Source organism: Gopherus evgoodei, chromosome 10 (genome assembly GCF_007399415.2).
Source record: "Gopherus evgoodei ecotype Sinaloan lineage chromosome 10, rGopEvg1_v1.p, whole genome shotgun sequence".
Lineage (NCBI taxonomy): Eukaryota > Metazoa > Chordata > Testudines > Testudinidae > Gopherus > Gopherus evgoodei.
The window spans coordinates 4,927,433-4,942,281 of NC_044331.1; the positions used below are offsets into that span (position 1 = coordinate 4,927,433).

Below are 14,849 nucleotides of genomic sequence, written 5' to 3' on the forward strand. Positions count from 1 at the left end.
ACTTTCAAATCTTGAGGGAGGGAAGTTTGTGTGTGTGCTGTTAGTTTTTGGTTGTTGTTCTCTCTGGGTTCTGAGAATGACCAGACATGCAACCAGGTTTCTCCCCAATCTCCCTGATACAGGTTCTTATAGATTCAAAATAGTAAGTACTAGGTGATAAGGCGAGTTAGGCTTATGTTTGTTTTCTTTATTTGCAAATGTGTATTTGGCTGGAAGGAGTTCAAATTTGTATTTTGCTGAAAGGATTTTAATTTGTACTTGTATACTTAGGCTGGGAGGATATTCCCAGTGTCTATAGCTGAAAGACTCTGTAACATATTCCATCTTAAATTTACAAAGATAATTTTTACTGTTTTTTCTTTCTTTAATTAAAAGCTTTTCTTGTTTAAGAACCTGATTGGTTTTTTATTCTGGTGAGACCCCAGGGGACTGGGTCTGGATTCACCAGGGAATTGGTGGGGAGAAAGGTGGGAAGGGAGAGAGAAAGGCTGGTTTCTCTCTATGTTAGGATTACTTTCTCTCTCAGGGAGAGTCTGGGAGGGGGAGAGAGAAAGAGGGGGGAAGGTGGATTTTCCTCTCTGTTTCAAGATTCAAGGAGTTTGAATCACAGCGATCTTCCAGGGTAACCCAGGGAGGGGAAGTCTGGGAGAGGCAACGGGGAGGGAAAGGGTTTACTTTCCTTGTGTTAAGATCCAGAGGGACTGGGTCTTGGGGGTCCCGGGGCCAGGTTTTGGGGGGACCAGAGTGTACCAGGCACTGGAATTCCTGGTTGGTGGCAGCGCTACAAGTACTAAGCTGGTAATTAAGCTTAGAGGAATTCATGCTGGTACCCCATCTTTTGGACGCTAAGGTTCAGAGTGGGGAATTATACCGTGACACATGGTCTCACCTATAATGTGGTGAGATTTTTTTGTCTCCTGAGGACCGCATTATATCAGGATAGAGATGTATGTGTAACGTTTTTAGAGAATGTGTTCCTTGCCTTCAGGTTAAATTACAAATATCATAACCTATCCGATGTATATAAATAAAGTTTTTTTTAAATAAATAATCAGAAATTTCTTCTCAGCAATAAGCATTTCAATCACTGTCTTTAGAGCTAATGCTTTTGAGGACAGTAGAAAAGTCAATTCATTTTCGAAAGCTGCTAACAGCTTATCTTCATTGACTCCAATATTCATTTCATGCCTCCGCTGAAACAGGAACAGTTTTTGTAACTGAAAAAAGGAAAATGAATTCTTTTGAGGACACCACCACATTAAAAAGGAACACATTGAAAACAAAGGTTTGCTTTTAAGTTGTTTATATTTTAAAGCAGCAGGAATATATAAATACCCACAGCTGTGAAAACCCACCAAATGAGTGCTTGAAAGCACAATTTCAGTACATGGCACCTTCATCTTCTTTATTCAGAAAATAAATAGTAACTGGGCCACAACTTGTGTGAACAGTCTCTGTAACACTAACAAGAAACCAGGAGCCAATTCCATATAATAAAGTTGGGATGCCTACAAAAGAGAAATACTTGTTACATACAACCATTACAAACCAAGAAAACTAAAACTAACACAGTAATAGCTAAAAATAATGGGGAAGGCAATTATTATTGTTTATTATTTGTATTATAGTAATATGTAAGATACAAAGTGGATAAGTAGTAAGGGGCTAAACTCAGAAGGACCTTAAACTGTAAGAACCTTGTATTTGATGCAGTGAAGAAGGAGTCTGCAGATGGACTCAGGCATTTCATTCAATGCCTATGCATGCATGTGCCTAATTTTAAGCATGTGAATAGTCCAACTATAGTTCAGTGGGATTATTCAATGTTTAAAGTGAGGTATGTGCTTCAGTACCTTACTGAACTGAACCCTCAAACAATGCAGGGGATAAGAGTCTGACTGGAGCACTAGAAAGACAGTCTTAAGCAGCAGTGGTTTAAAAGGACATGTGAGGGCTGTCATAGTCAAGACAGGAGATGATGTGGACCTGGATAAGAGTTTTGACTATGCGGACAGAGAGCAATCTTAATGCTATTACAGAGGAAGCAGCGGCAAGATTTGGACAGTAGAGCCAAGCATCAAGGCAGAGAGAGGACAGAATCAAAGATAACACCCAGAGAGCATTTCTAACACAAATTATGTAAAATTTGCAGTGATTATTGTAGCGTAAATCACTTTACTGGTAACAGCCAGAGCCAAAACCAATAAAATTTGTTAATGAGATTACAATCCTCATAACAACCAACATTTAAATATGAAATGTCTATTATCTGCATACTATTTTAAAAAAATTACAATGTAATAGATGAATGTTATGTTCACAAGTTTGGAGGATAGATTGCTTCTTCATCTAAATCACTGCCAAATGTTATACCAATATTTTCTTATTATTAAACGATTAGGCTGCTGATGTGCTAAGACTACGGCCTATCATGCTGACCAATATTGTCTCTTTTTTTGTACTGTATCCAACCATTGTGTCACCTTATACTTAGATTGGAAGCTCTGTGGGGCAGTGACTGTCTTTTTTTTTTAGTGTTAGTGTTAGTACAGAGACAAACATAATGAGTCCCTAGTCCATGACTAGGGCTACTAGGCACTACAGTAGTATGAATAATAAATAAAAATGAGTATTGTGGTAGTGTCTGAAGACCACCACCAGGCTGGGTCTCATTGTGCTAGGTACTGTGCAAACAAGCAATAAATGGCAGACCCAGTACTTATTTTCAAGAGCCATATTCTGCTCTCTTATGTCTATGCAATCGTGTTGACATCAATAAATCCAATGGCAAGAGCAGCAGTTTAACTGAGGGCAGAGTTTAGCCCATGTTCGAAATGATTTGTAATAAGATAGGTACATTTTCTGAGGGTATGCCATTTTACTTCAGTTGATGTCCCATGATTTGTTTTCAGTGATAAATTAATTTGTTTTTTATAGTCTCTGAAAGTTCATACACACACCCGCAATCAGGAGATAGGAAAAAAACCCCGTTGTACCCTCCTGTACAGCTTATATCCCAGTCAATACATCTGCTTACAAAGAAAAGTTAAAGCTGCTAAAATGTGTCAAATATAGTTTTTAAAATACTTAAAATCAAGTAGGGTGCAAATATTTTTCTTGATAGTCTGATAGTTAGTAGGCAGGAAATGCTCCTTAGAAGCAGAATGAATGAGCAACTGGGTATTTTAGACACTAGTATTCAAACCTTGTTCAATACGCAGTTGTTAAAAGGCCAGTTAATATTCTGGTACTAGACAAGTTTATCTTAAAAAAAGCCAACCGCCACCATGAGTTACAGCGATTAACAGTTCACCAGGTACAGGTGACCTGATGGGGGTGAAGCTCAGAGCAGTACGAGGGCCCTGATCTCAGCCAGGAGCCCCTGGTGCGCTGGCACAAGACTAAGCAATTGCTCGGGGGGGGGGAGGCGATTCTGTACGATCCCCTCCCCCCGATATCACTGACTGTGTTTACCCCGCGCTTGTGACCGAGCGCATCGGGCCGCGCTGCGTGGCGCACCGCCAATGGCCAGCAGCACTTCTGGGGGCGGGGGGGCGCCCCGTGGGCTAGCCCTGGCGCGGGCTGAGGGCGACTCCTGGCGCCACCCTCGCACCGCCAATGGCCAGCAGCACTTCTGGGGGCGGCGGGGGGGGGGCGCCCCGTGGGCTAGCCCGGCCTCTGACAAGGGCCAGGCGCGGCTGAGGGAGACTCCTGGCGCCACCCTGAGCCCGCCCCTGCCGGGCGCGCGCGGCGCGGCTCACCCGCGTTGAGCAGCTTGAGGGCGGTGAAGGCGGCGTTCTGCAGCGCCAGGTCGCGGCGCGGGGCCCGCGAGCAGTGGTACTTGATGAAGGGGAAGCAGCCCGTGCGCAGGACGTGGTAGTTGGCGCCGTCCACCTGCCAGTTGAAGTGCGAGAGGCCGAACTGGTCGTTGCGCACGGCGCTGTACTTCACGCAGTACGAGGTCCAGTGGGGCAGGCCCCGCTGCCGCAGGTGGCGGCTCAGCACCTCGGAGGCCTTGGGCTTGGCGGCGGGCCCCCCGGCGGGCGCGAGCAGCCGCCTCAGGGCCGCCTCGTGCAGCTGCCGCAAGAGCAGCATGCTACCGGCGGAGACCCCTCAGCGCCCGGCCCGCGCGCCCCCGACACCCGCCCGCCGGACCCCGCCCCCAGCCGGCCCGCGTGCTCGGCCGTGCGCGCCCCCTGCGCTGTGCGCGCGCGCCCACCAGAGGGGTGTTGGCACGGCTCGCTCCCGCAGCTGGTGGGCACGCGACCGGGAGCGCGGGCGGGCGGGTCTGCTGAGTGGGGAGAATGGTGTCACGTGGCAGGCTCCCTGGTTATAGGGGTGTGTGAAGGGATAATGGGGTCACCTGGGAGCCCTGCTTCTGGGATCCCTGAGGGGGATGCTGGAGGTCACCTGGGGTCCCTGATATTAGGGTCCCCGAGGGAGATACTGGGGGTCACCTGGGGTCTCTGATGGGCAGGTCCCTAATTACAGGGGGTCTCTGAAGGGGATGAAATGGATCACCCAGCGCTATTGGGGGAGATGTGGAAGCTTCTGATTATAGGGATCCCTGGGGGGATGTGGGGGAGAGAGAATGCTAGGTCACCTGGGAGAGGCCCTGAGTCTGCACAGTCCCTGTGAGGAAAGTGGGGGTCCCTGCTGGAAACTCTGGAAGTGGGAGGGTGAGGTCATGAGAAATCCCACTCCAGAAAAATCAAGCTGTGCTGCTGCTGAGGTGAGCTGTTGTGGGATACTGCTGTAGGAAGCGGCCAAAAAATAACTTCAGAAACTAAATGGAAATTAGACACACTTCCATGCCCTTTGTCACCTCCCTGTTCAAGACAGATAAATCAATAGCCAGTACCGAGAAAATGCTTTAATAATGTTCATTTACAAAAACTATCAGAAAGAACCCTGAGTGGGCCGATCGAGTTTCTAATCGTTATGTTTTATCATGTATACACATTCAAGAGGCCACCCAATGATTTCTTGGCACATGTTGCAACTGGAGTATGAAAGAAATTAACCTGAGCGTGAGGGCGAAATTTGATTTAGCCCACGTTATATAAATACACTGATATTATTTAGTGAGGTTTGACAGCAACATCTGAAGTTGAAATTGGGTTGAATATTTGAAAGCTCTTGGAAGCGGAATATTTTAAAATCATAACTAAAAATGTTGTGATATGATTTATCTAAACAAAACCTAAGGTTTTGAACCATTAAACATTCTGTTTGAGAAAAAATGACTGTACAGAAGGGTAAACTGAGAAATGGGAACAGATTTATTTTTTTAATAATTATGAGCAATATCTCAAACTCAGCAATCTTAGACCATTGAACTGTGTAGTATGAAAGTGCTAATTAATCAATTACTATCCAACAATGTACCATGTTTATTTACTGTAATGCACTACATGACTATGTTGCAGAACCAGTAATTATTAATCATTGTCAGTAACAAATTTGACTCAAGTTCACCTTCTTATAATTAATAGAGCATATAGTTTGCTTTAATATCTTTCTTTATTACCAGCAACAATGACAGGATAAAAAGAAAGTGGAACTTGATGCTGTGGTTCATTGAAATGCAGGATTGGACTAATGCATCATACTCCAACAGCACTATTTGTGTTATTACAGTTCATGGTCAGTCAGTGTTTACATTTTAAATTTATGCTAGACTCAAATCTATTGAATGTATTCAAAAATAATTGCTTCTAATTTTTAAACTATATTAGTTTGGAGTTTCAAGATATTTTGCACTCATTAAACAAGTGAATGTATTGATATCCATATGTGTGTGGTCACGTTGTATACTACAAACGAAGGGAGAGAAGCACCTGCATTTTCATAAAACCAGCAAAGCATCTCAGACCATTCACCAATGCAAAGGATCATGGCTTGGTATGTATGTATATATGTATTTAAGATAAGCTTATGATAAAAAGTTGAGTATTTTTGGGCATCCATCTGAACATCATTCATTTAGAAAGAACAAACTACTCTTACAGCAGTGCTGCTGCATCATAAATGTTGGCTGGACAGTTTATGCTTTATATATTGAGGTCTCTATGTTTTGGAGTGCACTGTGTTTTTATATAATTCCTGTTCCAAAACCACCTCTTGAAATGTGACATGCCACTTCTCAAAGAGTCTTTGGGGTGAAGATGGAAGACACCAGACTATAAACATTCCATAGTTAAAGTGAGTCAATTGGTGCACGAGTTACCAGGCTGTAATTTTGTAGTAATTTGTTTTGGATCTTGCTATAAAATAGCAGAAGATTAAAAAAAAAAACAACTATAATTTTGGAAATAGCATATTTATTGCTTTGGTCATTTCATCATGTACACAAAATCCCAGAAACTACCAGTTTAAAACCTGTAAGAGCCAGAGTCCTTCCCCAAATGTAATAGAAGTTCACAACCATGAGTCAGATTATCACAGTGAAAAATAAACTTCTGTATTTCATTATGAATGCCTTGCTGAAGAAATGTTAGAGCATATCCACAAAACAATAGGATGACATTTGGTAATAATTCCTTGCTCTTTTAACCCTTTTTTATCAAAGCATCAAAACTGCCTTGTAGATATTAATGAAGTCTCACAACCTCAGTATGTGTGTCATATTATCCCCATTTTGTAGTTAAGGAAATGGAAGCCCTGATCCTACATAGACTTACACACGTCCTCACTTTACACACCATGAATTGTCACATTAATTGTTACAGTATTATAGTATTGTTATTAGTATTATTGTTATTATAGCATGTAAAGCTAGGCGTGTGTGTATGTTATTGCAGAATTACAGTCTCAGGGAGAGAGTTTAAATTACCTACTCCAGGTTATACAAGTCTGTAGACAGCATTCAAATACTGAAGTCCTGACTCACAGTCTCCCACCCTAATCAACAGACCACAATTATTCCCCAAAAGAGGCACCAATATTTTATTATAGTTAATAAGAAGATTAGATCTTATCAAATGAAATGCAAGCTCCCAGTGTTATTCCATTCAGTACCATTATTTCAAGTACTTCACATTTTATAACAAATTATCTTGCAGGAACTGAAGTAAGAATACATAAACCATATGCCGAACTGTAAGCACATGAATTGTCCCATTTAGCTGGTGCTTATGGCCAGAGGTCCCATTCACATTAACATTAATACAACTAAAAATATTTAAGTTTTTGAAAAAAAAATTATAATTGGCATAGTTAGAAGGGATCATCTAGTCTAACCTACTGAATAGCACAGGCCATAGAATGTTCCCAAAATCATTCCTAAAAAGTAGATCTTTTAGAAAAACATCCAATCTTTTTAAATGGTCAGTGATGGAGAATCCACCATGACTCTTGTTAAATTGTTCCAATGTTTAATTACTCTCACTGTTAAAATGTTATGATTTATTTCAAGTCTGAATTTGTCTAGCTTCAACTTGTGGCCATTGAATCATGTTAGAAAGACGAGCCCATTATTCAATATTTGTTCCCCATGTAGGTACTAATAAACTGTAATCAAGTCATCCCTTAGCCTTCTACTTGTTAAGCTAAATAGATTGAGCTCCTTGAGTCTCACTATACAACATGTTTTCTAGTCTTTTAATCATTCTCATGGTTCTACTCTGAAGCTTCTCAAATTTATCAAAATCATTCATAGGACACCAGAACTAGACCAGTATTCCAGCTGCCGCTCTCCGGCTGCCCAATTCTGAAGGCAGCGCCACTGCCAGCAGCTGTGCAGAAGTAAGGGTAGCTGTAATGCAACCCCCCCCCCCACTCCTTTTTGGTTTAGGACCCCTTTAATTACAACATTGTGAAATTTCAGATTTAAGTAGCTGAAATCATGAAATTTACAACTTTTAAAATCCTAGGACCGTGAAATTGACCAAAATGGACTGTGAATTTGGTAGGGTCCCACCGATAGCTGTCCAGACATGAGCCCCCTAATCTCAGATGCCATATTTTCCTGCCATCCTAGATCGGGATCATCATGGCCCTACAAATTCAATGTGCAAGGTATCTTTATTCAAAGGGTCATATTTTCCTGTAGCGAGAGGATGATAGAATGTAGCAGCATGAGCACTGGATTAAAAGCACCATGAACACTTTATGCTGAAATATATTTGGAATTTATTTTTTTTTAAATTGAAAATTGGCATTTTAGTTTATAACAGCCATATTAGTAGAAAATGACATTTTTTACACCAGCAGCATGAGAATTGAATGTGAGAGATTGTAAAGCAATTTCAATCCTGCCATCAACTCAAGGCTCAGAAGTGCTAATGTAATTAAAAACTTTTCCCTCCAAATACATTTCACACTTTGTACATGCTGAGAAATAACTCTCACCATGGGAACTTTCAGATCGCTTGTGCTGAGCAAAAACAGGTACAGTTTTCTTTTGTCAGAACAGAACAAAGACATAAAGAAGCAGAGGGTTTCATTTACTCCTAGGACACTGCAGTCTACTGAGTGCCAGTGAACTAATGAGCCTCTCAGACCTTATGTTGTTCTGGCATGAATCAAGGCTTGATTCTTCTTAAGCCTTAGGAAACTAGCTAATTTCCAGGTTGATATCATCTGCAAAGTGGCTCCCCCTCCCCTGCCACTGTTTGAAGTGACCAGTGAAGAGGTGGGGTTAGGTCAGAAATCTAGGAAGAGTCTCTTGTTAAGAGTAGGAAGTACACAGTATGTACCTTATGTATCAGAGGGTAGCCGTGTTAGTCTGGATCTGTAAAAGCAGCAAAGAATCCTGTGGCACCTTATAGACTAACAGACATTTTGGAGCATGAGCTTTCGTGGGTGACATGCATCTGAGGAAGTGGGTATTCACCCACGAAAGCTCATGCTCCAAAACGTCTGTTAGTCTATAAGGTGCCACAGGATTCTTTGCTGCTTTTACAGTATGTACCTTGGTTGCAGTGGGGAGGAAGTTAGGAGTTTACTATCTTCAGCATCAGAGAGAGAACAGAAAGTGAACATTTCCATTGTCCTTGTTTAAGGATTGATAGGCAAATAATGCTGTTTATTAGTTAAGTCTTTTGACAATGGACTTCTTGGAAGCAAGATCACTATTGCATCTATCAGAGGCAAGGAACCTGCTGATCTCATTTCCCGCTGCAGCAAAACAAAGGCTTCTAGAAAGGATGATTGTTGGCTGAATTCCACAGTAGAAAAGCCTGCTTGTGGTACTAGTGTATCCAACACAGGAATTATTGAGACTACCTGACAAAAAGACCCAACCAATTTAAAATATATATACATTTATATTTTATTTGAAGAGTAAATCAACATAACACATATATAGGTTCTCACTTCTGTTTTTATTTCTTCAACCACTGTTGTGAATACAGAGGCTGATCGCAAGTTTACACACTGAGTTCACAGATCGGTGGCTCACGAATGGCACTTAAACCTTTGAGAAAGAAAGGCACTGTACCCTGTAGTTCCATAGTGAATTTCAGTACTGACTGGAAAGCCCTGGCTTTGGTATTCGCTGGAGATTTTTTAGCCGTAGGATGGCAGAGACTTGGCATGTTCAGGAGATAATACATTCAATCTGCAGCAGGAAATAAATTGTAATTTAAAGCAAGAGCATAATCTGCCAGCAAGATAAATAATACAGCCTTGGTTGGGGAGACAGGTCTTCCCCTTTCCATTGCCCTCCTGCCCTGAAGACAGCAAATGGCAAGTAATCTGATGCTAAGAAACACATAGGAAAGAATTTTACCATCTATATCTAAATTACTTACACAATCCATTTCTGAGTGTACAAAACCTTCTTTTCACAATTTACAAAATAGGGGCAGCAAAAGAATCCTCAAAAACGAAGAGAGAAAAACATATTTTAACAAATCTGGAAAGCTGAGGAATTCTAGAAGACTGAAAAAAGGTGAACGTGGTGATATTTAAAAAGGTTAAGTGTGATGACATGGGTTACTATTGGCCAGTTAGCCTGACATGGATCCCAGGCAAACTCATTGAAGGGCTGATATGGGATCCAGTCAATAAAGAATTAAAAGATGGTAGCATAATTAAAGCTAATCAACATGGTTTTATGGAAAATAGATATTGTCAAATAACCATGATATCTTTTATTGATGAGATTACAAGTTTCGTTGACAAAGGTAACTGTGCTGATATATGTAGATTGCTATATGGCATTTAACTTAATACCACATAGAATTTTGATTAAAAAGTTAGCACTATTACAAAATCAACATAGAACATATTAAAATGGTTAAAAACTAGCTAACTGATTGATATAAAAATGTAATTGTACATTGGGAATCATCGTCCAATGAGGATTTTTTCGTGGGATCCCACAAGGATCTGTTCTTGGACCAATGCTATTCAGTATAATCATCAATGACTTGGAAGAAAATATAAAATCACTGCTGGTAAAGTTTGCAGCTCATACAAAAATTGGTGGAGTGTTAAACAACAATATAGGAAGGTCAGTGCTACAGAACAACCTGGATCTCTTGATAAACCGGGCCCACCTGAACAACATGCATTTCAATATAGCCAACTGCAAGATCACATGTCTAGGAACAAAGAACACAGGTCATACTTCCAGGATGGGGGACTGTATTTTGGAAAGCAATAACTCTGAAAGAGATTTAGGGGTCATGGTAGATAACCAGCTAAACATAAGCTCCTAGTGTAATGTGATGGCTAGAGTGCAAACACGATTCTTGGATGTATAAGGAGTGATACAGGTAAGAAGGTGGTATGACCACTGTATACAGCATTAGCGAGACCATTACTAGAATACTGTGCCTGGATCTGGTATCCACACTTTTTTAAAAAGGATGTTGATGAATAGGAAAAGGTTCAGAAAAGAGGTACAAAAAAGAGCTGAGGATCAGAGAACCTGCCTTACTGTGGGAGACTGAAGATGATCAGTCTACTGAGTTTATGTAAAAAAACATTTAAGATGTGACTTGATCACAGTTTATATCTATCTCCATGGAGAGTTTTCTCATAGTAGGGTGCTCTTGAATTTAGCAGGGCTTAACAAGATCCCACTGCTGGAAGCTGAAGCTAGACAGATTTAGATTAGAAATAAGGCACAGATTTTTAACAGTGAGGATCATTACCCATTGGAACAATTTATCTAGGGATGTGCTGGATTCTTTTCCATTTGCAGTCTTCAAATCAAGACTGGGTGAATTTCTAAAAGAGATGCTCTAGCTCATGTCAGAAGTTATGGGCTTGATGCAGGAACCATTTAATGAAATTCTATGGTCTGTGCTATGCAGGTCAGACTAGAAGATCATTATGGTGCCTTCTGACTTTTAAAACTATGAGTCTACAAATAAGGTTTGAAAAAAACATGCTGTACTCCAGTATTCATAATATGAAGTTGGTGGACAGGTATAAGAAAATGGACATTTATTTTGTTCCTCTGTTCTTCACCAAGATTTCCCTTTGCACAACCGGGAATATTTTAATTACTATTTTACTAATAATTTAAGCTCACTCAATAATCATTAAAATTTCCAGTCTAAGCTAATATTCATTCAATTATCAATAGACAAGGACAACAAAACATGTAACTTATTTCTTTCTTGCATTCCTGAGAATGAGAAAGTTTTTCCTAGAGGCTTAAAGAAAAAGTTTTAAAATTTCAGTCAACTATTCTTGGGGAGCATCTTTGGAGGATTCCTCTTCTTCAAATTTCAGTTTGTTTTCTGCAGTTATTCCCAGAATTGCTTCAATATCTTGAACTGCTATCTGCAATAGATTGAAAAAGTACAAGTTATTTAATGGATGTTATACTGGAATAAAGTTCCCCCAAAGTTTTCAGCTGGTTACATTTCCCCCATCCCCACCCCCCCAAAGTAACCTGTGTTATTTAACAGAATGCACCAATGGAATCTTCCACTATTACTGTGTGATTGGGGGTGTATTTATTTAAAAATAAACACAAATACATATAAATCCGAGATAAATGAAAATATATAGCTAGACACATTTTGTTATTCTAATGAACTAAGTTGTGTTTTATTATGCATATATAAATCATTGTTAATTCATTATAAATAAAATGAATTAAAATCCCCTTTTACATTTTTCTTCAATACTTGCTTTTGAGTCCCTCCCTCAGATCAGAAAAATAGTTTTTTCTATTTATTGTGTTACATGCTAAAATGTAATTATATTTTCCCTGAAAAATGCCATTTGACACTACTCGTCACAAGAAAATACAGTTAGAGTTAAGATTTAGTCTGTTTTACATTCCCACCATATCAACTACAACACAAATTTCCAATATAGGGTTCTCTTCTTGCCTTTTAAGAAACTGTTTATAGTTCAAATTGTTAAAATCTTCTGTAGAGCTAGAGGGCCTCTGGGTTAGCAAAAGAACATTTGCTGAGGTTATGCTACTCTTTAGAATCAAAGGATAGCATCATTTATAATAAGCAGTTGTTTCCACTATAAACTAGTCGCTTTGTACTTTCTTATGGCCTGATCCAGTATTGGACATAGGGCTGGATTCATTATTGCCTGCTGGATTCTTTTCACTAGCTATGCTGGTGCATAAGGGTTCCCTGCGGAACATTCCCAGAGTAGAAATGCCCAATGCCAGATGCAGAGCTCTGCAGGTGCTCTGAGTCTGTGAATAAGGTGAGCTCAGGTGTGGAGTGGGTACCCCCAGAAGAGGCAGTGTGAAGGAAACAAAAATGAAACTGTACTAGTCTTTCAATGTTTAAGGTGACATGGAAGAAGTAAACTGATTGAGAGGTGAAAAATGAGTTGGATGTTTTAAATGTGATATTAATATTTTAAGTGGTCATTAGTAAAACAGGGAACTCTATTTTTTAATTTAAGATCTTGATGGTATTCCTTTAAAAACAAAAGAGCTAATTGTGACAGAATTCCCTAAAGCAGCATGGTGGCCTCCTTTGCCTCTTACATTGGAAACTCAGAAGCTTTGGGGATTTGGTTTAAAAATGGTTCCAAGTTAAAGCATGTTTGTTTTCAAAGAAAAAGTTTCAAACTATTAAATTTAACTAACAGGTTCATTGGGAGACTTGCTATATTGACCTCCACACTGTGAAATATGTACTGCTAACAATGAAAAAGGAATGGTTTAGCACTTGTTTACAATACAGCATGAGGTATTTTCAGCCCTGGTACAGAAATTAACCAGGATCGTTAGTTAATTAACACCTCACCTTAAAATTGGTCTCGCCTTGCATATTAGGTGCTGATATTTCTTGATGGATGATGAAGAGATTGTGAGCAAAGGTCATGAGGACCCCCTGGAGATCCTCTCCGATTGTTCTGTTAATGATATCCAAACAAATGAGTTTACCAATGATTCCCTTCACATGCTTAAAAACAATCGGCCTCTCATTTGTGCCTGTCTGGTGATGGAATTTAATGAGTATTTTCAATCTCACAAGGTGGGAATCTTCAGGGAGATCTGAAAGATGAGGCTCCATTTTAACTTGTCAACAGAAAGGATTTGTGTAATAAATAATATTTATTAATCAACATAGCAAAGGAGAGCAGTAGGTTCAGCTATTCCAAGCACAAGGCTACCACTGAGTTAGGACAGTGCCCTTAGCATATATTTTAACATTTAAATTAGTTTAAAAGAATTGTTGCTACTTCATGCATACACAAATACAATTCATGCGTTAACACTTCCTTTCTGTGATACACAGACACTCAAACTGCATCAGTACTACTTAGACTATTGCGTTGTACTTAGAAATATTAGTATTAGTCTTTGGGGCTTTAATCTCTTGATAGTACATCCAGAGTCTCATGATAGCATATTTCATTGAGGGGGAATATGCCTCATTTAGTGCATGTCAGTTGCAATGCACATTAAGCACAATGCAGCAAAATGCAGGATGAATTATATGGCTGAGCTATTTAAAAACTGTTACAACCTGAACCAAACGGTTACATTTTTGGAACTTAGTTTCCAAATTAAAATGGTTGCCTGACATGTATTTAGCAGTCTTGTTTGAGGGAAAAGAAATATCAAACAGAAACTGTTAGAGTTTCCACAGGATGTAAGTAAGGGCAAACTTTGGATGAGAGTCAGCTTCATTTCATAAGACCAGATCTGGAGGCAGCGATGCGTAAGGTGGTGTGAGTTATACTTAGGAAGTGATTGTGAGTCCAAGATTCTAAGAGGGATAGAAAAAAGATGTAAGGTTCACTAGGGTGGAACAAACACTAATTTAGGGGTTAAATTTTCAAAAGAGCCAAAGTCCCACTTAGGAGACTACAGTTGCTAAGTGCCAAGTCACTTTTGAAAATTTTACCCTAGATCCTCTACATCTTCCCTTCTGTTGAGTTTCTTGCTAACTCTCCTTCTAGCTCCTTGCTGTGTAAACTACACTATCACCCTTACACCCACTTACCAAACTCTTTCAACAGGCCAGTCTCACTGGAAGTCATCACATCACAACTAAATAGTGGGTGACAATCACTGAATTGCCAGATAGTCTTCCAGTAAATCAACACTTCTATTAAAATCCATGAGGTAATACTTTGTATTTTCATCTTCTTCAGCTCAAATAACTGTCCACTTGCTTACTTAGCTATTTAACTTATACTGTCTACTTACATCATTCCCAATCTGTACCGCTTGCGATCTTCATACAGTATAAAAATTGTTCCTTGTTTTTCCTGTTATATTGAAAAAAAAATTATTTTAACTGTTGCTTAAAACAGTGTCCATACTGATACTTGCAATAAGAGATGCTAACATCTATTGTGCAAGGATGGTACGTACAAAATCATGTCATCAAAGAAAGGAGTTTTAAAGTATATGTACTGGATTATGACTACGTGTAACCTAAGTAATTTGTACTGGA

At 39.8% G+C, this 14,849-nt stretch overlaps 2 protein-coding genes across 10 annotated transcripts in view; both read right to left on the reverse strand.

Annotated features, from left to right (window-relative positions):
• Positions 1–892: 892 nt before the first annotated feature.
• On the reverse strand, positions 893–4,118 carry C10H15orf61 (chromosome 10 C15orf61 homolog). Of its 2 annotated transcripts, XM_030577819.1 has the most exons (3): positions 3,762–4,118; positions 1,356–1,508; positions 893–1,217 (listed from the first exon to the last, which is right to left on the reverse strand). In XM_030577819.1, exons 1-2 carry the CDS (start codon positions 4,093–4,095, stop codon positions 1,381–1,383), a joined length of 462 nt encoding a protein of 153 aa, XP_030433679.1. In that variant the 5' UTR covers positions 4,096–4,118; the 3' UTR covers positions 893–1,217; positions 1,356–1,380. The 2 variants fall into 2 exon arrangements, with proteins under 2 accessions (XP_030433679.1, XP_030433678.1); XM_030577818.1 differs by having other exon boundaries at positions 893–1,508.
• A 5,168-nt stretch (positions 4,119–9,286) lies between these two features.
• Positions 9,287–14,849, reverse strand: part of IQCH (IQ motif containing H) — a 109,526-nt gene continuing 103,963 nt past the window's right edge. For all 8 annotated transcript variants that reach the window (XM_030578082.1, XM_030578083.1, XM_030578081.1 and 5 more), the window contains 3 exons: positions 14,600–14,661; positions 13,188–13,296; positions 9,287–11,742 (listed from right to left, as the gene is read on the reverse strand). In XM_030578082.1, coding sequence (XP_030433942.1) covers positions 11,644–11,742; positions 13,188–13,296; positions 14,600–14,661 — 270 coding nt within the window. In that variant the 3' untranslated portion in view covers positions 9,287–11,643. The remainder of the gene's footprint in view (positions 11,743–13,187; positions 13,297–14,599; positions 14,662–14,849) is intronic.